This window comes from Cydia amplana, chromosome Z (genome assembly GCF_948474715.1).
Source record: "Cydia amplana chromosome Z, ilCydAmpl1.1, whole genome shotgun sequence".
NCBI classification, from domain to species: Eukaryota; Metazoa; Arthropoda; class Insecta; order Lepidoptera; family Tortricidae; genus Cydia; species Cydia amplana.
In genome coordinates, this window is record NC_086096.1 from 24,657,846 (window position 1) to 24,683,417 (window position 25,572).

The 25,572-nt window shown below is 42.1% G+C and overlaps 1 protein-coding gene across 1 annotated transcript; it reads right to left on the minus strand.

Moving 5' to 3' along the window:
- Positions 1-1,701: 1,701 nt before the first annotated feature.
- Positions 1,702-25,456, minus strand: LOC134660647 (uncharacterized protein CG7065-like). The gene is made up of 26 exons (XM_063516423.1): positions 24,990-25,456; positions 19,779-19,940; positions 19,367-19,481; positions 18,439-18,571; positions 17,459-17,612; positions 16,720-16,886; positions 15,817-15,926; positions 14,115-14,139; positions 13,717-13,786; positions 12,842-12,981; positions 12,255-12,459; positions 11,620-11,794; positions 11,092-11,446; positions 9,469-9,642; positions 8,908-9,190; positions 8,270-8,512; positions 8,025-8,153; positions 7,880-7,984; positions 7,735-7,839; positions 7,590-7,694; positions 7,330-7,436; positions 7,018-7,267; positions 5,845-6,033; positions 4,249-4,397; positions 3,353-3,722; positions 1,702-2,548 (listed from the first exon to the last, which is right to left on the minus strand). The coding sequence occupies exons 1-26, from the start codon at positions 25,086-25,088 to the stop codon at positions 1,772-1,774; spliced, it is 4,896 nt and encodes a 1,631-aa protein (XP_063372493.1). The 5' UTR covers positions 25,089-25,456; the 3' UTR covers positions 1,702-1,771.
- Positions 25,457-25,572: the final 116 nt, after the last annotated feature.

The window sequence follows — 25,572 nt, forward strand, 5'->3', positions numbered from 1 at the left end:
TAACAGCGCCCTCTTCACAATAATCACTGGCATATCACTGGTTACGGAACGGACGCCTGCTTGCGCTTGCTTTTGTTAGAGAGTGAATCTTCTGTACCTAGTAGTCCTAGTACTATTATTTATTCTGTGCTACTTACTGCTTCGTACAAGCCACTATATTATTTACTTAGGTAAGTACCTAATTGTGACGTTATCTATGAAAAGGGACCTTATTGTCGATGGCGCTTACGCCATTATTAACGATGCTCCGATATAAATACAATGCCGTGCGACGCTGTGCGGCGTAAGCGCCATCGACAATAAGGTCCCTTTTCATAGATAATGCCCCAATTATTTTTCTAAGGAGATACAACAATAACAAGTTGTTTGTATGAAACATCTAACTATACACTAAAACATGCATAATTTCCAGTAGTTACATTAGAGTCGGCCCACGCTAAGTTTTCATGCCAAGTGTTACGCATGTATTTTTATTATATACCTATATGTATGCGTTCTTACTGCCAATATTGTGCAAAGTTAGCGTGGTCGGAGTCTACCTAATAGCCGGTTTAAACTCTCGGCTCGCGGCGCGTCTCGTGGCTCGCCTCGAGCGCGTAACGCTACGGCTTACGTAGGCGGACAACGCGCGAACGCGGCGCGGCGCGGCGAGGATGAAACAAACCGATGATACGTATAGGTATGTCCTACTCGTACATGAGCGATTTAGACGTGAATGCCGCGCGGCGTTCGCGCGTTGTTCGCCTACGTAAGACGTAGCGTAAGCCCGTCGAGCTACTGATTACACTCTCGCCTCGTGTCTCGGCTTGTGGCTCGTCCCGTGGCTCGTAAGCTCGTCGAGCTAATATATTTTAAACACTAACAGCACGGCATAAGGTCTATAACCGAATGACAAGCCGAACGCGAGTGTGAACGCAAGCGCGCGTCCCGCGCGAGCCCCTTTGGCTCGTGCCCAAAAAACCGCTCCTCCACGCGAGCCGCAAGACGAACCACGAGCCCAGCGCTTACTCTCGGATGCTCTCGGCTCGTCTCGTGGCTCGCGCGCGAGTCTAAACCGCTTTTAAAGAATATTCTGATGGAATGAAATGAATAAAAAAAATAGTTAATGCTATGTTTAAGTTTATTTTGTCATTGATAAAACATTCGCGACTTGGAAACACGCGTTTGAGGGTTTGCCATCTTGTGGCCTGAATCGGAAACAAACTGTACATTGACACTTCACGCCAAAGCAAGTGCTGCTCTCTACATTTCACGAACGTTTTCTTATGCATTTGTAGGCTCTGCATCTGCCATTGAAAGCTTAAACTTGAGATTTACACTTCGCGCCAATAAACAGGGGGCTCCTATGCTGCCTGCTACAGTTCATGCACGTTCCCTATACACACTCGCCGACTCTACAGTAAACTGTCATTCAGTTAAAAAACATTTACACAATAACGCGGCAATCCCATGAGATACACGCCCGCCCGCAGTTTTAGCTGTCAGTTTACTTTTTTTAATTCTGGATTGGAGGATACATAGTTTCAACAGCTACACGCAAGTATCAAGTATGGAGTCACAAAAAATTCAACATGTACAAAAGTTTTTTTTTTATGCCCTAAGTACATAAAATATTGGGAGCATTGCAAAAAAGGATTTTAACTAACATAGGAATTAAGTTTCATAAAAATCATGAATAAAGTAGAGTAAATAGTAACTCCATCAATCTATGAATAGAACCACGAGTTAGGTATTCTTCTATTATGAGTCAATGAAAATTTAAACTCGAAATTTAGTAATAGCCGCGTCCTCGGCCCCTCTTGGCACCCCCAGGACCGCCGAAATGACCTCGGCCTCCGCCGCCTCCTCTACGACCATAATTGTTTTGATCATACTGGGCTCGCTCGAACTGTTGACTCATCCCATCCTGCCTCGTATCGTAACTGTCCTGCATTCTACCGTTCATGAAATTACCCCTGGGTCCTTGTTGGTTGTACGGATTGTTTTGCCCATAATTACTATATCCGGGAGCCCTTAACATAGAACCTCTTACGTCTGGCATATTATGCATCGGTCTTTGATCCCAAACATTGATATGAGAATTGTTATTTCCGCCAAAATTGGGCCTGTCGTGTATAGGTACCGCTAATGAGCTATGGTGATTAGTGAAGGGAGCATGGTGCTGCAGGTTGTTGTAGCCGTCGAGTTGGTGGGCGGGTGGAGCGGCCAGTGTCGTTATGGGAACGGTTTGCATTTGCGGTTTGTTCGGCTCGCCGTGAACCGGCGGGATCGGCATATCGCCGAAAGACCTCGGCTGTAGGGTGCTGGCGACCACGCCCAAGGGAGGTGCGAGCGAGCCCGTGGCGGCCGCCGAGGACTGGATCGAAGCTTGCACTAGTGCCAGCAAGTTGGCCGCTGACGACATGTTTTTGGATACATCAGTCAGAGGAGCTCTCACTACTTCGCTTGCGACCGTTTCTGGTTTCGTCTCTTCCAAAGATTTCTTGACAATCTCCATTTCCTGACGTATCTGGTCTTCTTTTACTTTTTCTGTTACAGATTTGAATACCTAGAACAGAAAGTAGTTTTAAATATGTGAGTATTTCTATTGAGTTCCCTGAAATACAATTTTTCCAGGAATGCACGGATATGTACCGAGCATAGATATCTAGAGATACGCCGTCCTGGAGTATTTTTATTTGAGTGCTGCAGTGCTTTAAACGTTTATTAACACACAAATCTAAAAAAACAACATAATAAAACTTACTAAATCTACAGGTAAAAAAATTGCCCTAAACCGCTGTCAACGGGCAGGGTGCCCAGAAGGCTGGCTGCCTTATACAACCGACGCGCGCTTGGCCCTATGACTTTCGAACTACATGGGTCCAAAAATATGACAAAAATCGTAGAAATAGAGCTTAAGAAAGACATTAAATGAAAACTATAGTGAGCATGATCACTTTAGCCGTTTTTGAGTTATTACAAAATAGTATTCTCTTCTCAGTAAAAATTCGTACAAATACAAAGCGCTGCGAAAGTACTCCTTTCTGCTTGTAATGTACCTACATGATAATAACTCCCATTTAGCCTATTCTGACAAAATAGTAACTACGGGACCTTACACTGAGCATGGCCTGACATGCTCTTGGCCAATTTTTGTTTTTACATACGTAATCTAGTGATGCCAATTATAAAGTAAATTTAATATTTAAGTGTCTGTTAATGTAAATTCTACAAATTCTTGTCGGATTGTATTTGCTTTCTCTTTCTCAACTGTTTTTATCAGTCGGTTATACATAATGATAAGTGTTACTAGGGTTTATCAGCCTCCCAACGGAGCCTCAGTCAATACTACTGTGAATTCAAAACTTGCCTCCTCAACGGTGTAGTCGTCATCATCGCTGTCGATGGCGACGGGTTTAACGGCGGCGGCGGGCTCGGGCGCGGGCGCGGGCTTGCGCTCGGGCGCGGCGCGCGGCGTCTCGGTGCGCGCGGGCGGCTCGTCCGCGGGCGCGCCGAGGGCTTCGGCGGCGCCGGCGGCGGGCGCGCCGGGCGATGCGGCTGCGCTCACGTACTGCCTAAGTCGCTCCACCCGCTGAGGCTCACGCGCTTCTAATTTCTTCAGGTATGCTATGAGGCTGTGCTGTTCCTCCGCCGAAAGCTCGTTAAAGTTTTTTAACAATGTCTCCAGATCAGAGTCTGATAATCCGTCCATAGCGTCTGGTGCGTCCGCCTTTTCCGCTCTGCATTAAATTAAACAAAGCAAGTATTCACTTTTAAATTATTTACTATTTATTTATTTACCAGGACTGAGGTACTTAAATGTCTAAAGTAAGTACTTCGCAGTACATAATATGTTTAAATCTCCCGAGCGCGTGCGAGCTGTAACACGGCAGGCGTGTAAGTTGTGAAAAGTTACACAAGAAATATAGAAAGCTTCGATTTTTGAAATGGACAATTTCGAAAATAAGAGAAAACTTGAAGCTCATAAGTATTTAAAACTCAATACTCAATAAGTCGAATGGAGAGAGTGCACCTCATGTAGGTACCTATACTTTATTTATATATTCATTTATCATTTATACTATATGGCGCAAGCACATAAACCGTGTCCATCGCCGAATGTCAGTTGGGTATACCATCGCCTTAAGTTAATAGTAGGTAAAGGTCGGCGTGCAAATTGGCATCAGTGTGAATTAGCGACTATTAGACCTTTAAAATAGGTATTATATTATAATGCATAAGTTGAGAGAGATAATGTGGTGTTACTTCTTGTCGTTCTCGTCATAAGCTGACTGCAACATTTGCAAGGCCGAAGCGGTTCCACTGACGGTCTTGGCGGGTGGAGCAACAGTCACTTTTTGTTCCATCCTTTTCTTGGATTGTTCTTGTCGTTTCTTTTCTTCTGCTATCCCGACCTGCAAATAAAATTTAATATGCATCAATCTAATTTTTGCGTTGGTAGTCTACAGATAAGAAATGATCACTGGTTTAAATTAAATAAATTTTACATACTTAATATTGGATTTCTAAGCGCTGGTGGCCTAGCGGTAAGAGCGTGTGACTTGCAATCCGGAGGTCGCGGGTTCAAACCCTGGCTCGTACCAAAGAGTTTTTCGGAACTTATGTACGAAATATCATTTGATATATACTAGTCGCTTTTCGGTCAGGAAAACATCGTGAGGAAACCGGACTAATCCCAATAAGGCCTAATTTACCCTCCTGGTTGGAAGGTCAGATGGCAGTCGCTTTCGTAAAAACTAGTGCCAACGCCAATTCTTGGGATTAGTTACCAAGCGCCCAACTGGACTCAATATGTAGGACGAAAGTGCACGTACGGATGCATATGTAAATGTGTACATAGTTAGTTTCGGGCCATTCCATACGAAAACACCAATGAAATAGGGGCGCTGCATGATGTCACATTTTAATGAAAAAAATCATGGATGATTATATTGATTATACAGTACATAAAACCTTAGTTGTTTACTTTTTAAATCACCTGACATACTCGTAAGCTATAGGTAGTGTACGATGCCTTAACCTTGTTTACTGGTTAGCTAGATTTAGTTATAAAATTCAACATAATGTGGCAAATAATACCCTATTACCAAAATGTCATCATAAGCAGAAAGATAGTAGATCCCCATTATAGGTAAAATAAAAGAAAATATGACGTCGGCAAAAGATGTTTTGAGGGGAACATTGTCTTACAAAAACCTGTCTCTGCCATGTTACATGTTATGTAAGAAATATATACATATTTTTGTTGAAAATGCTATTTCATACTGATCAAATATGCCGATATTTGATAATTATTTTGATGTGTTCTGAATAAATATTCCCCTACCATGTACGAATGTACCCCCTCCGCGGGGTCGATTCGTAAACATTCGAAGGATTCTACTTAAATCCATTTATTTATTATAAAAGTTATAGGCTTCTAACTTTTTGGCAACCAAGCAAAATGTTATAAAATATTGATTGAACCATCTATCTGTAATACATAAGACAAATTTAAAGAAATCAGTCTAAAAGTGCCCATTTAGCCCTAAGGTTGGATGAATTATTCCACTTACGTTCAGCTGCCACTTAGGTCAGAGAATGTGTTATGATACTTATGATTGAGAGTATAAGATGAGGTGGGTATCGTCTTGGGTCGTCCCATTCGTTTTTCGTCAAGTTCTTAAATTAGTCCTATTCTTCTTTCGTCACTCATTCTACATTGAAAGCCACCGACGATTGTGATGAATGTAGAATGAGTGACGAAAGCAGAATAGGACTAATTTAAGAACTTGACGAAAAACGAATGGGACGACCCAAGACGATACCGATGAGGTGTACATGAATTGTATTAGTACTGACCACGGCGTCGACGAGCTGCGCGAGCTCCTCTGAAGAGACGTCGGTCTTGCCCTGCGCCACGAGCGCGGCGGCCATCTGCTGCGCGATCTGCGCGCGGTCCACGGACCCCACGCCCGCCACCGACACCCCCGCACCCGCGCCCGCGCCCGCGCCGCCTGCCTGTGCTGCGCTCGAGCCGCTCTTTAAACCCTGAATATCACAAGTACCATAGAGAAAAAAATACATAGAGTGCTCACTCCATACATCAGTTTTAGTATCAAAAAGACTATTAGCATCTAGCATCGAGTAGCGGAACTATCAGTACTGCTACTTGACAATAGATGTAGCCCCGACCGGAAAGTCTTATGCTGTTGAGATAAGACTTTCCGGTCGGTGCTACATCTATTGTCTAAAATTTCTACATAAATAGGTATGTACTATATATAATATGTCTAATTATACCTTACGACTAAGAGTACACTAAATAACCTTTCGTCGCGGAATGTCACATATTCATTACATAAATACTAATGTATAGCTGGTCAAGCAAGTCTTGCCAGTAAAAAAAGGCACGAAATTCAAATTTTCTATGTGCCGATATCCCTTTGCGCCTACATTTTTCAAATTTGCCGCCTTTTTCTACTGACAATATCTGCTTGACCAAGTATATTAAACAATGCACAATTTATTAATATAGTCTAAATACATGTTTGTGAACGCACTGAAACAGCAACATGCGTTATACTCTTTTCGTGGAATTACCCATCTGCAATCTTGTAATGTCGTCGTGATGACTTTACAGTTTTTTTCTTTCTAATTTTTCTGTATTTGTTGATGTCAGATTTTGACAATAAGCACTCGTTTTTTCTACAAAACGTTCTGGCTTATTATGGTAAGCGTGCGTTGTTTTTGTTTTTTGGAAATTAAGTTAGTCTATCTACCCGGGTTTTACATTTCAATTTCGTTAACCGTTTCGATGCGAATGGCACGACAGGCGTGTCATCAATGTTTTTAACGTGTGGCGTATGACACGATAGGCGTGCTATCCGCAACGAATATTGGAATCGCCGCTACAGTCAAAAGTTTCCGAAAATGGAACACGCAACGAAATCCTTAACTTTTCTATAAAACGATACACAATACCGTTAAGTTGTATCGTTTTGTTAGCAGGTCGGGCTCTTGCAGTAGGTATACCTTGTTGTGTTTGTGGGCGCGCGTGTCGGCCACGTGCAGCGTGGCGGCGGCGCGCACGATGGCGCCGCGCACGGCGCCCGCGGCGGCGGCGGCCACGAGCCCCGCCTGCACGGCGCCCTTCAGCTTCTCCTTGCAGTAGGTATACCTTGTTGTGTTTGTGGGCGCGCGTGTCGGCCACGTGCAGCGTGGCGGCGGCGCGCACGATGGCGCCGCGCACGGCGCCCGCGGCGGCGGCGGCCACGAGCCCCGCCTGCACGGCGCCCTTCAGCTTCTCCTTGCAGTAGGTATACCTTGTTGAGTTTGTGGGCGCGCGTGTCGGCCACGTGCAGCGCGGCGGCGGCGCGCACGATGGCGCCGCGCACGGCGCCCGCGGCGGCGGCGGCCACGAGCCCCGCCTGCACGGCGCCCTTCAGCTTCTCCTTGCAGTAGGTATACCTTGTTGTGTTTGTGGGCGCGCGTGTCGGCCACGTGCAGCGTGGCGGCGGCGCGCACGATGGCGCCGCGCCGCGGCGGCGGCGGCCACGAGCCCCGCCTGTACGGCGCCCTTCAGCTTCTCCTTGCAGTAGGTATACCTTGTTGTGTTTGTGGGCGCGCGTGTCGGCCACGTGCAGCGTGGCGGCGGCGCGCACGATGGCGCCGCGCACGGCGCCCGCGGCGGCGGCGGCCACGAGCCCCGCCTGCACGGCGCCCTTCAGCTTCTCCTTGCAGTAGGTATACCTTGTTGTGTTTGTGGGCGCGCGTGTCGGCCACGTGCAGCGTGGCGGCGGCGCGCACGATGGCGCCGCGCACGGCGCCCGCGGCGGCGGCGGCCACGAGCCCCGCCTGCACGGCGCCCTTCAGCTTCTCCTTGCAGTAGGTATACCTTGTTGTGTTTGTGGGCGCGCGTGTCGGCCACGTGCAGCGTGGCGGCGGCGCGCACGATGGCGCCGCGCACGGCGCCCGCGGCGGCGGCGGCCACGAGCCCCGCCTGCACGGCGCCCTTCAGCTTCTCCTTGCAGTAGGTATACCTTGTTGTGTTTGTGGGCGCGCGTGTCGGCCACGTGCAGCGTGGCGGCGGCGCGCACGATGGCGCCGCGCACGGCGCCCGCGGCGGCGGCGGCCACGAGCCCCGCCTGCACGGCGCCCTTCAGCTTCTCCTTGCAGTAGGTATACCTTGTTGTGTTTGTGGGCGCGCGTGTCGGCCACGTGCAGCGTGGCGGCGGCGCGCACGATGGCGCCGCGCACGGCGCCCGCGGCGGCGGCGGCCACGAGCCCCGCCTGCACGGCGCCCTTCAGCTTCTCCTTGCAGTAGGTATACCTTGTTGTGTTTGTGGGCGCGCGTGTCGGCCACGTGCAGCGTGGCGGCGGCGCGCACGATGGCGCCGCGCACGGCGCCCGCGGCGGCGGCGGCCACGAGCCCCGCCTGCACGGCGCCCTTCAGCTTCTCCTTGGCCGTCTCGATCAGCACCACCGCCGTCTCTCGCTCCAGGAGCTCCTCCGAAGAGTTCGCTTTGTCCTGTTTCGGAATGAGGCCACTAATTCGTAAGTGCGGAAGTACCTAACAAACATTTAGGCGACAGGGAAAGATCCAACAGTTGTTGTATGTACGCATAGCTTAAATTCGAGCGGACTACCGGAATTTAAATGAGCAGTTTACCCATGATTACTAAGGAACGTTATTCTGTTGTACACAGCAGTGGGGCAATTCTATTATCTATGACCTTTGTGAACAATTTGTAGCAACCAATGCGCCTGTAATTGTTTCTAATAATTTAGGATTTTTTTTTGTCAAACATGCAATGAAATATTGATGTTATGTTGAATTAAAGTATAAACGTAGTAAAAAACGAAAATGATTGCAGGTGATAGGTGTCAGGGGCTCAGAGGACTAAGGGCAATGCCAATTCATACCTTTTCCATTCGGATAGCCTCGGTGAGCAAGTCTACTATTTTAGGTCCAAGACTACCGAGGTAGTCCTCTAGCGCGACCAGCAGCCGCAGCGTGACCACCACGTTCTCGGGCGGGCCGAGGTCCTGCGGCGCGGCGGCGGGCGCGAGCGGCCCGCGGTACTCGCGCCGCGACCGCGACCCGCGCGACGCCACGCTGCCCGCGCGAGTGCCCGGCGACCGCGCCTCCGGCACTGACCCTATTGAATCCATGTCGTCCGAATTCCACGGTGATATGTTCTCATCGCTGAAATGAAACACATCAGTGTATTGACCTCTCAATAAACAAGTATTAAAAGTATGGTGCCATCCAGACGATCTTAGGCTTATGTAGGTAGGTACAAAAGATATAAAAGTAGAAACCGCTAATCAGTGTTGGCAGTTTTGTTGTAAGTTGTAACAATTGCCACAATTCCACAAATATATTAATTTTAAACTTATAAAAAATAAACTACATTTCTAATGAATGCTTATTAAATGGACCTCAATTCCATTTCGTGATGTTACAGATATAATAAAAGTTACATCTTAAGTTCGTCATCGGAGATGGTGACGGTCTGCATGCTGGGCGCGGCGTGGTGCGGGTGCGCGGGCGGCGCGGGGCTGCGGTTGCGCAGCTCGGCCTCGCGCCGCGACAGCGGGCTGCGGCTGCGGCGCACCGACTCCAGTGTGAAGTTGGTACGCACGGGGCTGCGCGCTCTACGCATTACACACAACATTCAAATCCTTCCAAAAATATATAACAAAATTCCGAATGACATTAAATTTACAGAAAGCGATTCAATATTCACTAAAAAACTTAAATGTTTACTTCTAGACCAAGCATGTTATTCTGTTGAAGACCTTATGTTATGACATTATGAAAGAGATTATTTAAAAAAATATATATAATTTATTAACGACTATTGCATGATCTTCATTTTATGGAATTGTAAACTTTTTACCATTGTATTTTTATCTAGAATTGTATTTAACTACCTATCATATTTCAAATGTACCTGTGTGACCTGTAAAATATTTTTTACCAATAAATAAACTGATTTGAACCTTAATAATAGTACATTATTGCAGATGCTGGTAAAGGGCAATTCGTGGATGAGTTTCGATTTTATTAAGAAGACGAATCCACGAATTGCTATTCCTGCCGAGGCATATATAATGATTTTCTCCAAACATGCGATAAAATAAAGTAAAATAATAATTATTTAAGCATCACTCGAATCGAACCTCCACATCAAAAACGTCAAAAACAATTTCCCACTTTAGTAAATTTTTAAAAGTTAAAGCCACAAACTTATTGTGGCCATTCAGTACCATTCAATATAATTGTGCAATATGAGCTGTATGAACACGGATGAGATTCTTAAAAGAATATAAAAATAATCATTGATTTTATTAAGCAGTATTGTATTCGCACGATCAAACACGAGACCCCTGTATCCGGAATCCCTGGGTGAAACAGTGATATTTAGCCTTAACTTTAAAGTAGGTGATAGTGTGAGCAAACATACAGTGATTGAGCAAGATGCGTAAAATCTAAGAAAATTTCGTGCTTCGAATTTGACAGGCAAACGAGATTACGATTGTAAACGTTGACGTTTGACAATCGACCGCAAAACAGATGGCGCAGTACAGCGCAATCTGTTTTGTATCTGAAACTAAGGGGCACGTTTTATTTATTAGACTTTACCTCTATTACATTCAATTATGTTTGGTGCAGGGATGTTGCGGATGCAGATTTTTTGACATCCGCGGATGCGGATGCGGATATTTAAAGGCTCACATCCGCGGATGCAGATGCGGATGCGGATGTCAAGATTAGGTACTTAGAAAACGTCAAATATTACATTTTTAAATTTTTTTTATTAAAAAAAAAACGAAACGTTTAGTATTTGAGAAAGAATATAGGTGCGTTATATTTAATAAACAGTAACTTGGCCGACTTTTCTGGATCTAGACGATTTCGTTATAGGTAATGACGAAATTACCTAGCACTTACGCCGCCGCTAAGACGTTCCTGTACCGACTTGTTCGACATCCGCATCCGCATAAGCTCCGCATCGATTTTATGCGGATGTTGAAAACAATGCGGAAGTTCCGCGGTTGCGGATATTCGCAACATCCCTGGTTTGGTGTGTGTATTCTGACCTGCGGTGATGCCGCGGGTCCGGGGACACGCGGCGGGCGGGCGACTTGCGGCGCGGCTCGAAGTGAGGCTCGCGGCGGCGCGGGTCGGGCGAGCGGGCGCGCGCGCGCTCGCGCGGCTCGGGCGAGCGCCGCTTGGGCGGCGAGCGGCGCCGGGCCTCCGGAGACCTACGCCGCTCCATCGACTTCGCCTTCAGCTCGGGCGACCGCGGTCTCATGTCGGGTGGTGAGATACAAAGTTTTCGGTAGATTTCGTTCACTACCACCTTCAATTCGGCGTCGTGCAATTCTTTCATGCGCGCCGTCCAAAACACGATCCATTCTGGCTTAAAATCGTGTTTCGATGGATCCTTGCCCTCTGTAAACAATTATAAAAACGTATTCAACAAACGAAATCTGTTTGAGCGTAGTAGAGCCAGCAGAAGTAGCTATTAAGCGGACGCGGCTTTCAAAATGACAATATTGAAGAGCTACGTGTGTGTAGGTATGAATAATTTAACCTTAGCCGAGTGTGCACACGGCGATACTGACCAGCTTGTATTTCTTTGTACCGCCTGTTCCAGAATTTCTTCCACTCCTCGGGGTAGAGCGGGTGCTTCTCCGGGTTCTTCTCGTGGTAGGCGAGGGTTTTCTGCGCCGACTCTTCAGCGATCGTGCGCTTGTCTTCAGCGAGCTTTAGCTTGTATGCGTAGTTCGGTGGTCTTTGCTGCTCAACAAACCAGAAGGTATATTAACTATATCTAGTTTTCTGGCTTTAATATGACTAACCTAGCTAATTCCTAATCACAAAAGTAATAAGTTTCAAAGGGTCCCAGAGCCAAATCAAGATAACCCTGGAGCGATTTTTAAAGTACAGAGGTGCAAGTGTTATTTACACGTCATAACTCATAATTGTATATACGCCATACGATTAAATAAACTCATAATTTCATGGAAGTTAGAGGTTTATTTAAAATAACACTGGCGCATCTGCGCTGTAACAATCGCTGCACAGTTATCTTGGTCTGACTCTAGCGAGTTGTAAATATAGTCAGTATTGCTAACATTGGAGAGTAGATTGGAGACTAAATTAAAATTCAAGACTGAATATATACATATTTTTTAGACATTTTCAAATAATAGCTTTCAATATAGGTAAGTGCCGCTGTGCTGGCCGGCTGGCGTACCTTGTCGCTGGGGCGAGGCTTCTCGGTGGGGGGGTTCCGGATGGCGAAGCGCGAGCGGTAGGGGCTGGTGCGCCGCTTGTCCGGGTAAGGCTCGTAACGCGGCCGCTGGTGGTCGTACTTGCCCCTAATATTTACAATTATGCATTCAATAATTTTAACTTTAAGGCCGACTGGCGACGGTCGGCAAGTAACATCGGGCAAGTGTAAGAAAAACCATCAATATTTACTCACTTTACTGTCGCTGGTCGTACAGATACTTTAAAAATAACATACATATAAACTGGAATTATTTACATAGGTGATGGTACAATTATTGTGACTCTGAGCCAATATAAACCCGAGGCTAAGAAGGCAGAGACACTAAGTACCTAGTCGTGCTGTTTCATACATTTCGGCTGATGGATACCGCTGAATTTTATGGAACAGCCAACATTTTTTTCGCGGTTTTGGCATTGGTTCCATCCCATAATAAAATTGGTTCAATATGACCTATAAAGTCACTACGCAGAGTATGGCTGGTGGAATAGTGGTGTGAGGTGAGTAATGCACAGATTGAAGGGCTGGAGTAGTTATCATTAGTATGTGACCTGGGCGGGTCTCGGTCGTGCGGGGGCTCGGGGCGGGCGCGCGGCGGGGGCTCGAGGCCGCGGCGCCGGGGCTCCGGCTCGTCGCTGATGTCCGACAGCGCGTCCAACGACCGCCGCCGCTCCTGCCGCCGCCCCTGTCGCTGACAATTACACCACATTATAATAGGGATGATGACACATGTTGAATTTTATAACAAAATCTAGTAAAATAGATAGCAAACGAGCAATTTATCACAATAATGTGGATATTCAAATAAAATATTGAAAAATTACAAGACCTGAAAGTTTCAAAATTTAAGTTTTTTTTAACTTCCAAATACGATAAAAGTAAGGGTACCATTCGATTCCTTACATTTCATCCAAAATAATATTGTAAAGCAACTATATACATAAACGCAATATTTCACCGACAAAAACGCAATTTTCTTGTTTTGTCCATACTACAAGATGGGCGATGACGTCACGGCCTCTGGCCGTTTTGTATAGGGCGTTTCGCGAGTGAAGTGCGACTGTCGGACTTTGACTACAATTTCTGACTTTTGTGTTACTTTAATGCAATGGGTCCCATATTTGATCCTAAAAATAAACCCGATCGATTGATACCATAAAAAATATTAGTCATGTCGCCTATTATAACTCTAATAAATTATAAAATATAAATATGTAAAGTTACAAAACTAGGCTCATAATATGACATAGCACCGGATTAGTTGCTGGCGATAAATATACGAGTGAATTTGATAGATGGTAAACTACACGAAAATGTCACCAACGTACCAATACGCCACTACCGACGACAGGCCCACAAACCCGAACAACTTACGGGTCATGTTTTAATGCGTGCTTTAAATTAAATCCTAATCTACGTTACTAACCGTGAATGCGTTGAAATGAGGTTTAGACGGCGCAGCCACGTGAGGCGGGGATGGATCTTTGTCTCTGCTCCTGCAGTTATAACAAAATACATATACCTATCAGCAGATACGTGTTATCCTACTAATACTATGCCCCTGATAAATAATTAATAAATTTAAAAGCTGTTTATGTTTAATACAGAGCAAAAAAGAAAATGTGCCGAGCGAGACAATTTACACAATTCATTTTCAAGACTTAAGGGGCTCACAGATTACCATTTCGCCGGACGATATCAGGCTGTCAGTTGTTCGGTACTGTCACCTTTTGCATTTAAGTTTAACTGACAGGCTGATATCGTCCGACGAACTGGTAATCTGTAGTCCCCTTTAATAAAACAATATAGCCAGTAGGCACTAACCTCAATGCCAGTTTTGAGTCGTTATCTGAAACAATAGTATATGGTTAAAATAGTGTCCGACCGAAACCAGATTTGCCGAAACCGAAGGTAATGGTTTACTCTGTTTCCATACAATACAATTTAGCGAACTCTTTAACAATGACACACAGTTTGGTGCAACCGACCCTTATAGTTCGTTTTTTTTAGCATTAGAAAAAGACTACGCGATCTTGACTTGTCTTTTTATTGAAAAACACTTTTGAAAAATAAGTCACGGCAAGTATGTAACAATTATGAATCATATACGATTATTTACATTATTTTGCTTTCATAAGTAATAGTTACTGATTTTTAAAAAGCGTTTTCAATTAAAAGACACGGCAAGTACGCTAGTCAGTCCTTGTTGTAAAATCTACTCGACCAATTTAAAGGCTCCGTTTCTATACGTATTTTTAGCAATCCTCTTAAGTCAGTCGGATTATCATTCATTACCTAACACGTGCTATAATATAATACCTATAAGGTGTAGCGGAAATTTGGATAAGTGGGAAACCTCTATAGCTGGGACTCATGGTGCGGTCCCGACACTTTGCCATTGAATTACCTCTATTAGTGAGACAAAACAAACCTCTATAACTGGGATTAGTATTCTCGATTTTATGGTCACATTTACCTCTATGATTGAGATGGAAAGTGTATTTTAACTCTTTTACTGAGACTATTTGGACGAACAATTTTGATCAATTGTTTTTCTTATATCTTATAGGAATTTACCTTTGTATCTGAGATAACGTCAATCTATGACCTCTCTAAAGTCTATTTTTTTATTCGGTAGACTAAAATAACATTTCTAGTATGAACATCATGTGTCATTTCATACTATGAAATGTCATTTTAGTCTACCAAATAAACAAAATAGACTTTAGCTGGAGCCTTATTGCAGATTAATTTTCGTTTATTTACTAATTCTAAGGGCCAGTTGCACCAACCTTTGACAGACTGATCAACGTCAGCCGGCGCGCCCCGGCGCTTTACTATGGAACTTTCCATACATAAAAATTTAGCGAACCCTTTAACGATACGAACAATTTGGTGCAACCGGCCCTTAGTCTACTTACAAATTCCGGATTTGGTTAAATTTATTGTCTTAACGTGTTTGTTTTATTTTGTTAGTGTTAGTAGTTAAAACCATTGAACCGGATGCTCTTCGTAAGTAATATGAAAAACCACACAAAATTGTATGTGACATAATCCATCCTTTGTAAAATAATTCAAAAATAAATTCGATATTTTGTAAACAGACTTTAAAAAATTCTCAATGTTCTGAAGGACAAGGAATATTTTACCTTTTTTATTGTTAAAGATTACAATGATTACAATCATTTCTCCTCTATTCTCACATTTCTCACCTCTATTAATGGAGCCCTCTGGAAATGAGACAGAAACTTATTTATACCTGGCTAATGCTCTGGTATCCTAGGATAGCGGTGCCGTCATATAGCGGCCGTCTCCATACAAATACTACGACATCCATATTTAGCCGTATTATTTAGTATGGAGATTGCCGCTATATGACGGCACCGCGATCCTAGGAAAACCGATCTTAACTGAGACCCTGGGTAAGTGGAAAACCTCTTTAGTGAGACAAATTTGCTTGCCCCTTGAGATGCCATGCACTTACCCAGGTTTCACTGTCATTGTATTGGTAATTATTCGCACTCACCTGATTTCAGTAACGTGTTGATTAGATCGATGTCGACCACTTCTTCGAAGGTAGGGCCGTTAGTTTCAGAGAAATGGAAGCCTTTGAATATCCACTGGTGAATACTCTCCCTGTTGAAGAGGAGGTTAGAATGTTACAATCACAGAAGCTCAAAAAAAGGAAGGCATGCAACGAGATCATTAAAAAAAATGACGTCGAGACGAGATTCATGATTGACATCGTATTCGAGTTCAGGATACAGTTACATTACTTATTGTTATACGCACGAGTAAGATGTCCTTTTTTACCTGCGGTGCGCTAGCTCCTAGCTAGCTGCAGCAAACAGTAATTCGAATCTTACCAATGCACAGTTAATTCATCGGCACCTACAAGTCGAGTTTTGCGAGAAATCGTGCTTAACCCCTACGCTGCGTCTTATATAAGCGAATAACTCACGAACGCTAAGCGGCGCGGCGAGCCTACGGCGTTCGCAACGAGATCGCCCACATAGGACGCTTCCATAGTTATCAAAGGATTGATTCCCCCGCGCCGCATCGCTTCGCTTCGCGTTCGCGTGTTGTTCGCCTACGTACTACTAATATTTTTATAAATATGCTTTCAGATATAAAACCTACCCCTGCCACAAAAGGACGCTTTTAAAACTCCGTCCCGTCCGGACGCTCCGTGGACGGGCTCTAAATTAGGATTAATAAGATAAAATCCGTTCGGATGGAAATTCTAGCCATATTAGTCTCGTCTCTGTGGGACAGGCGATATTGGGAACCAATTTCCAAAAAGGAGGAGGCTCTACGAAAATACCCTTGTCTATGGATTTTTTGAGTTTCTGTTACCAATAAATTATAGGCTATAATGATGGAGGCGGAAGTTTTGAAAGCGAAGTGATTAGAGCAGTGCGGTTCTAACTTATCGTTGTCATATTCCTCCTTGTCGATGTGCACGGGCCGCTGGCGGCCGTACTTGTCCTCGATGCGCTGCGCCAGGCGGTTCATGATGACGGCCACGCCCTCGCGGTACTTGGGCTGCGCGCGGTACGGCGTCATGAGGCTGCATGCCTTCGCGAAGTGGCGCACCTGTCACACCATCCACTCTCACTAAACTTATCCGGTATACATACTGCATTATTATGCTGCTATGTATGGAAGGTCACTTTTCTCAAGTTACTTACTTACTTAGTTACAAGTGAAATAGTGAAATCAATAATACATAACTACGCAATTTAACGTTTCCGGAGGTCAAAGCATGTTATACGAACATTAATTCTTAAAGATCGGCCTTATTCGTTAATGACAAACCCCCTAAGCTGCGTAGGCTACGCAAAAAATAGGTACTTATATAAAACTCATTAATTCAGCATGTGATAGAAATAGCGGATTATCGTGCGGTGTCCGTAAAGTACAAAACCAGTTGAAAACCTAAAAGTGATCTCCACTAGATAAATTAACATGGTACAAATTTATAAGTATAGTTTGCTTTTTTTTTAATTCACTCAATACATTGTCTCTCTCTGCACCAATTGTAGGTATCTGTTTGGCCCTATGGTTGACTGGTAGAGAATGGCATTTGGCATTAAGTCCGTCATTTGTATATTGTTGTATATATTTTGTGCAATAAAGTTTAAATATAAAAAATAAAACATTCTTACAAGATAATTGTATCTGTGCCAAAAGCATGTCATGTGGTTGATGATGGTGCGCGGGTGGCCCTGCTTGGAGCACAAGGTGCATGTGTAGGAGGGCTCGTAGTGCGCCTGCTCGGGCGGGTGCTCCACCAGGTACTCCAGCCCCAGCAGCGGCGCCCTGCGACAACACAACATCAAACCGACTGTCGAACACACAGGAACCTACCCGTTACGGGTAACCCGTACCTACTCCGTCCGTGCCAACTACGAGGATTCGTTCATCACCTGATCGGCAGCGAATACGAATATTCTCCTTCGTCAAATATTATATAAATACTAGATACTGCCCGCGGCTTCATCTGCGCGGAATGATCTCTTTCAATATTCAACTAATACACTTCGAGACAATTCTAAGAAACCCAAACACATTAAGGTTCCGTTGTTTTATCACAGGGTTTCTGTGGACACCTCCGGTCTCCATCATGACATCAGGCGGTCTAGCATGAGTTGCGTTCTCGCGCGTGACTCCATACTTGAAGTCGCGCAAGATGTATGGAATCGCGCGCGAGAACGCAACTCATGCTAGACCGCAACTCATGGTACCATAATATTGCATCGTCACCCAATTTACGTAAGTATGTGAACATTTCAGCTCAATCAAATAATAAGAAGTATGTATATAGATCTAAATTTAGCTTGCAAGATTTGATTACATAGGTAGGTATATACAACGGGACAGATGAATGAAACTAAATAAACGATAGAAAATACACGAGATTCACACGCAGCATCATATACATACAGGCCTTACGCATGCTTTACGTTTTAATCCATTAACCCCATACTTATTGCGATTTCAGGATAACTAGGATAAGTTTCATAGTAAATGTAGGTTCAGTAAAACCTACACTACCTAGTACCTACGTATGTATTCCCCAGCTCGCAATATGGCTGAAAGTTGAGAAACGAAGTATTTGTGTAAGTAGCGAAATATATTGACTCACGTGACATTATCTACTATGCTTTGTATGTGACATGTGACATCTCTGTATTTGCCGTACTTCTTGTCAAACTCGGAGGCGTTTTTGTTGTGCATGTCCACTTCCTGCGCCATCTTTTGCAACACCTTTTCCGTTGCTGGAATAAAATAATTATTCTGACTAGACCTCGTAAGTGCATGCGTACTTATATCACCTACTAGTTTATTATAAATCAGAAAACATTTATGAATTTATGACTGTTAAAATATTTTGTTTTTGAACACTATGGTTTATAATCCTGATGATGCATATAGGGGGCTTCCCATCCTATGAAAAATGGCCATGAAGTTTGTGGAAATAAGTTGCGAGATGTGCCCAACAGTATTACACAAACCTGTCGAGCCATTAGCCCACAAAAACAATAACTAGAGATTAGAGTTGAACCACGCCAAGTTTTGATGCCAAGTGATACGTCAAGTAATGCGGGATATGTGTACATTGTCACTTACTGCCAAGTCTGTGCAAACATAGCGCCGTCGGAGTAGTACATACAAGTACTTACTAAAGGTACGGCGGCGTGATACGCGCGTGCCGCGGGGTGCGGCGGTGCTTCGCCGCTACATGAACTCTTTGACTTTCGGTAACGGCAAGTTCGATATAACACTTATAACGGCGTTCCCAATTATAAAAAAGTTCGGACTGCGTCAAATAATGGAATTTGTATGTAGTTGTCGTGTAAATCGAGACTTCAGCATGTTACTGACCATACTATGCACTTCGCCAACAAATTTCTACCAGCAAAGAAACCTTAGCGGCCATTATAGAGAAAAGTAAATTAACATTTCATGGTTATCGTCAATAAAATAGTTTTTGACAATTTACAACGTTTTATAAATCGGTCAATGAAACTTGCGCTATTGTTAATCCTACCCATCAATGACAATCGCCTCACCTTCTGTTTTAGTCCCTCGTTCCGTTTGTATGAAAGGGTGGTCGTCGAAAAGACTTAGCGGCCAAACATTTCTCATTGCTATCTTGATCTTGTGTTTTTTCCCCGAAATGTGTGTCTTAAAAAACAGATAAGTTTAAATTAAAGCCATTTGTAAATAATCCTTCAATTTAAACACGTGTATTTAGTACATTCGCAGCATAATTACATAACAAAAAAAATGGAGAAGCCTTTTACAAATACAAAATATATAGTACTTTAGTTACAAAAAAAAACAATAAATTAATATTAACATCTTGAAAGAACGTTAAATAAGAGCAGTAGACGTAAAGCAATATTAGGTATATGAAGTTAGGCAAGCATTGGATACCTACAGTGAAAAGTAAAAGATGGCGAAAGATGGCGAATAGTTTACCTGCAGAATAGTCTCGCCGCTGCAGACGGCGGCACACGGGTAGCAGAGGTAGATCCACTTCCCGGACACGTCGCGCCCGCGGCGCTCCACCATGCAGCGCTGGTTGCCATCTTCGCAGCTGATGCGCAGGCTGTTCAAATGCTCTTGGAATTCCTGCTCCGCCTGTAAACACCCCTCTCTATTACACACCCACTCTACCACTAGATATTGTGTGCGACACAAAACCCGTACCGCATAACCTAACTTGTATAATATGTAGTTCCTTCAGATCACGAAATCGTTTGTGTTAATATACGTATAATTTAACAGTCTTATCACACTGGCGATTTACGAACACTCACCACTTCGTCCATCCGCTTCATAACCGCTAGTGTGATAATGAACAAAAACGCGCGGTCATTCGTGAAATGGTAAAAACTATATTGGTAGGAAATATCACAAATAAAACAGTTCTAATCGTTTATTACTTTATTCATTAAATAAATAGTTATGTTTTTTGTTTTGCCAAATGTCATACTCACCAAGAACTGCATCACCATATAAGTAATGGTAGGTTCACACACACACTTTTCATCATAATTAGGTACTAATAACCAAAATCGGATGTCAAATGAAAACACGTGAGAACTGAGGTTGACTAGAGAAAACTGTATATGTAGAAATACGACAGAAAAATACATATACGGAAAACCGGCTTATTTAGGTAAACCTCCTAATTGTAATTGTTCTTTGACATTACAACTAACTCTATTGTAAAGTGCGGTAATGAGACCAATTCCATAAAAGGGTTAGTGGGGCCAAAGAGTAATTACTCATTATGTAATTTTAAAGTCGTTAAACTTAAGAAAAAATCTTGGTTCGAATTTGACGGCTGCTGCAGAAGGCGTTGTACCTTCAGCTGCTTACAAAACTTTACACTTTAGTTATCAAAAGTTAATGTTGGACACGGGCAGTCCAGTTGCTGCAAAACATATGGCACCGTACAACGCCTACTTCACTATCATACTCGGGGCAAGATTTTTCCTTAGACTACAACTCTTCCACAGTCAATAACTATTTGGTTGAGCTATTTTGAAATTATTTAAGCCCGTCAAATTGAAGTCTAATAAAGTTGAGTGATTATCATGTTACTAGATTTTTTTTATGTGGAAATCGTAGAAAAATACTGTAAATATTAATAAATCGTCCGGAATAACATTTGTACACCCCTTTTTTTCTGATAGATGATTAAGATAATAAATGAACGACTATTTCAGACAAAAAACAACCTCAGACAATACATTGTTTAATAACAATATTTTTTTTTCATCTCGTTTCCGTCGTGATAATAACTACACTTGCTTGGCGTAAAAATTATCGAAATACCTATATGCTTCTCTGTTCATAAAGCCCAATTTAGACGGTTCAAGACCTTGTATGCGATTTACGTTACATAGCGGTATTTGGTCGATCAACTGAATTTATTGCAGGTACCTATACTCTGTAGTTAGCAATGTATTGTAATTTGCTTGCAAGTTCTTGAACAATCAATGGAGCTTAAGTTTTTAACTGTTGACATTTTATCGACATTATCGATCGATACTAATAATAGCAGAGCGAGTAGCTAAGTAGTTTGCTGGAAGTGTACCCCGTTGTAAGGAGTTTGTTTGTATATATTTTGTTTTTTTTGCACGTTTCGTTTGCCTTCGGGAAAAACGAGCAGGTAAGGTAGGTAAGTTACACTTGGACATGTTTGTTGTTGAGGTCGCCACTCACCACCAAAGCGTACTTAATCTAATTACACAGGAAGTGATCAGGCCAATTCCTTTCATTTCTACTGAAATCGAAAGACTGAAGAATCGTTCTTATCTATCGCAATTATCTACTTTTTATTAGATAGTTTACTTGTACCGTAAAAACGCATAAACTGATGTAAACTTGTATTGTACATTGGCCAATTTCATGAAAGTGGAATAAGGAGTTACTTATTGTATTTTCTGTATGTATACATAAATACGAATACAGTGAGCTATGTTTGTTACATGAAAATTCCGTCTGACCGCACATGACCAGCTGATATCGTCAACAAAGTATTTCGCCTACGGCTATTAAATTAATTTGTTAAAAAATGATATTACTCCTAAAAGTCTTGTGGTAAAGTTGATCATCATGAAGACCATACGATCATTATCGGAAATCCGCAAGAAATCCAGAATTCACTTTAACTGTGTTTGGGTTAATGGGGATCAACGCGAAAAGTTTGACGCAGAAAAACGTTATTAAATATTCCAAATCCAAAGAAACAAAGCATTTATTAACAATATTAGATCCGAGGCTTTTAAGAAAAGGACCTGGAAGGGACCTTCACTGTTTTGATGGTCCATCTGTATCTGTAGGTACGATTGTATGGATCTTTCTCATAGGCCTCTTAGGCAATTTTCCTTCTGTTTTAATATAATGCCTTTTAAATAAGTTTCATTTTCCTAGCTTAAAAGAAAACCTGTACCACATAAAAACCCCATTCCCTTTTAACCTTCTTTGGGGGTTTAATTTACAGAAACGTTGAAATAACTTTCTTGTCTTCTTACATTATAATGCATATGCCATTCTAAGATTGTATTGGATTATAACTTTCAACCCCATTTTATGAATTTTTAATATGCTGAAATTACTTTTTATTGTATTCGTATAATATGCTTTTATACAAAGTTTCAAGTCTCACACTCATAAAAATAATTGATCTCCATACAAACTTTCAACCCTTTTTTCACCACCTTAGGGGATGAACTTTCAAAAACGCTGAAATAAGTTTTCTTCTATTTTAGTAAACTACCTTTTTACGAACTTTTTAGCTCCTAGCCTAAAATAAAACTTAAACTCCATACAAACTTTTACTTTCATATTTCTTGTACACAATATAGATAGAGCCTGATGTTAAAATTTGATCTTCCTAACTTTTGTAGTTTCTGCTCTGCGTTGGTGAGTCAGTCAGTTAGAACACACGCATTTATATATACCTATATATATAAATACAATTGTTTTAATACCCACTTAGTCTTTATCTTTAAGCTGTCAGTGTCACGCTTTCTTCTCTAAGATGAAAACACACACGTATGGCTCTTGCATAGCTTATGTTACTCGTACATTCAGTCGTATATGCAATAAACAGGTCGGGTTATACAGTGACTTGAGCATATCAGCGCGAGTCACCCGAACAATTGTACCTAAAAGCGCTAGCTAATAGAGTCAGACTAGGATAACTCAGCACAAACTTTGAAGTAAAATTCAAAAGATACGGTGACACTCCACTACACGATCTTGAAGTCTTTTTATTGAAAAATGCTTTAAAAAATAAGAACTATATCACTTATGCCACCAAAAGAATAGAAATGAACATAATATGTATATGCTATAGAATTATTATTATTACGTTTGCTGTGACTTATTTAAAAGAGCGGTTTTAATAAAAATATACGCCAAGATCGCTAAACTTCTTCCTAATGCTAAAAAAACGAAGTCACATCGTCAGGTGACAATCAAAACTCACTAACTACCACAAAAGTTCATACCTAATTATAATATAAATTTATTTAATTAAGTATAGAATAGTGAGACTCCACAGTCAAACAAATGTAGTTTTGTGCAGCTTTGTCCTTAACAAAAAAGTTGTAACTTCTGTGTAATAAATAACTAAATAATAATAAACCGTATTAGTTCCATGATAAGGTTGATTTATGTTTAGTTATTTATTAGTGAGTTTTGGTTGAAATCTGAGAGTAGTAGTAAGGTACATAAAGTTGGATAATTGAAGTGTAACCTTATTGCGTCTTTATGGTGGCATAAGGTGGTCGGTAAAGCGCTGGTGGCCTAGCGGTAAGAGCGTGCGACTTGCAATCCGGAGGTCGCGGGTTCAAACCCCGGCTCGTACTAATGAGTTTTCGGAACTTATGTACGAAATATTATTTGATATTTATTACCAGTCGCTTTTCGATGAAGGAAAACGTGGCGAGGAAACCGGACTAATCCCAATAAGGCCTAGTTTACCCTCTGGATTGGAAGGTCAGATGGCAGTCGCTTTCGTAAAAACTAGTGCTCATGCCAATTACTGGGATTTGTTGCCAAGCGGACGTGGCAAAATGCCGGGACAACGCGAGGAAGATGACAAGGTGGTCGGTTAAGCGTGGGCTTGTGAAGATAATATTATGAGCTGCCTCTAAAAACTGTGCAAAGGGCCATTGATGATGTGAACAGCACCACCCGCTTTGTAACAGACAGAACGAACGCATGATCGTGGAACCAGCTTCCTTTTTTTCCAACAATCATTCCATCTTCATGCTAAGATATCATGACGGAATCTAAAGTTACTTGCCAAACCAACATGACCCTTAGACCCTTACCTAAGTGTTACAGGTACCTAACGCCTATGATCATGAAAACACATAACCCTCCTTCAGCAGTGAGATAAAAACTATATCGAGGGTTTTAGAAAATAGAAATCTTAAATTATGTTACGCCATGCAAACATCTAGTTTGGGAGTACCAGATATTCAGTCTTATTTTTTAAAACAATTCACCCAGAAGTATAAGGTTTGTAATACCTATAAACTTAATAATGAGTACCTACTCAATAAACATGTCATGATAAAAAAAGGTAAAACTTGCAAAAACCGTCTGCCCATCAGGAATTAGACATATAATGTATAGTAAAGGTAATTTTTAAATGGTTTTATTTTGTTACAAGTTAGTAAGCAAGGATGTCATAAATAGCTCCAACATATGTCAAAGCGTAGTCCACGGAAGCTATTTGCCATCTTGTTTAAAACCTATGCCAAACGATCAGCAATAACTATAGACTAAAGTTCAGAAAAATAAAATGTATTTCAGAATTCAGTTCTAGCTATCAAACTGCATCACAAATTATTGTAAGAATGATGACGCTACGATGGAACCTAACATTATGAGAGATAAAAAAAAATCCTAAAATCTCGTAAACCTTTATACAATGTTCCGAAGTTCAGATCACACACGTTACAATGGCTTTAAAAAGCATTTGTAGATAAATAGGCCACATATCTTAAGACCATACTAATTTGCTCTTAACGATTAAAAATGTTTACTGAAATTACTATTCCTGTTAAGGTTTTCAAAGTTTGTATTTGTATTGTCTCTAAATAATAATAATGTTAGTTATTTTTAAATAACTAATAAGTAAATATTGTAATAGATATTTACCTTAGTGCATGATGAGTCTTCAAGCTCCGGCTTCTTGGGAACTTCAGTAACAGAGTCTTGGTAGCCTTCAGCTCCAGGAGGGCAGTCGGGCAGGTCCATACTGACGCACTACACTTGACAGTTTATGACCTCAAACGGTCATAAACTATTCCTTATTAACCTAATTCCACTCAAGCACAATCTTCAATCTTCTGCTGCCGTTACTGTAACACAAATCACAAAGCTAAGAATAGTATAGCTTTTTAATTAAGTTCAACAGATCACGTATTAAGTAAATTGATACTTACAACATCCTTAGCTCAAAATACTTACATTATTGTGTCCTAAATTCAAGGTTACACAATCATATGATCACCAACTTCTTACTTAAACTACTTCTCCACATATAATTTGTATTCAACACATCAATTGTTTACAAGTCAATTAATGCAACTGGGACTTGCAAATATTTCAATGTTATATCTGCATCTTCACACATAGAACATTATAAATATACTAAAGAATTACTTTGATACATATAATAATACTTAATGAAGTAAGATAAGTAAGTGCACAACACACCTTTGGCCTAACATACTATGTA

Excerpts from the sequence above, each read along its gene's own strand:
- LOC134660647 (XM_063516423.1), bottom strand. The coding sequence starts at position 25,088 with ATGGACCTGCCCGACTGCCCTCCTGGAGCTGAAGGCTACCAAGACTCT. Across the intron at positions 13,787-14,114 it reads GACTCAAAACTGGCATTGAG|GAGCAGAGACAAAGATCCAT; the intron begins GTTAGTGCCTAC and ends TTATAACTGCAG. Across the intron at positions 12,982-13,716 it reads CTCATTTCAACGCATTCACG|CGACAGGGGCGGCGGCAGGA; the intron begins GTTAGTAACGTA and ends TGTAATTGTCAG.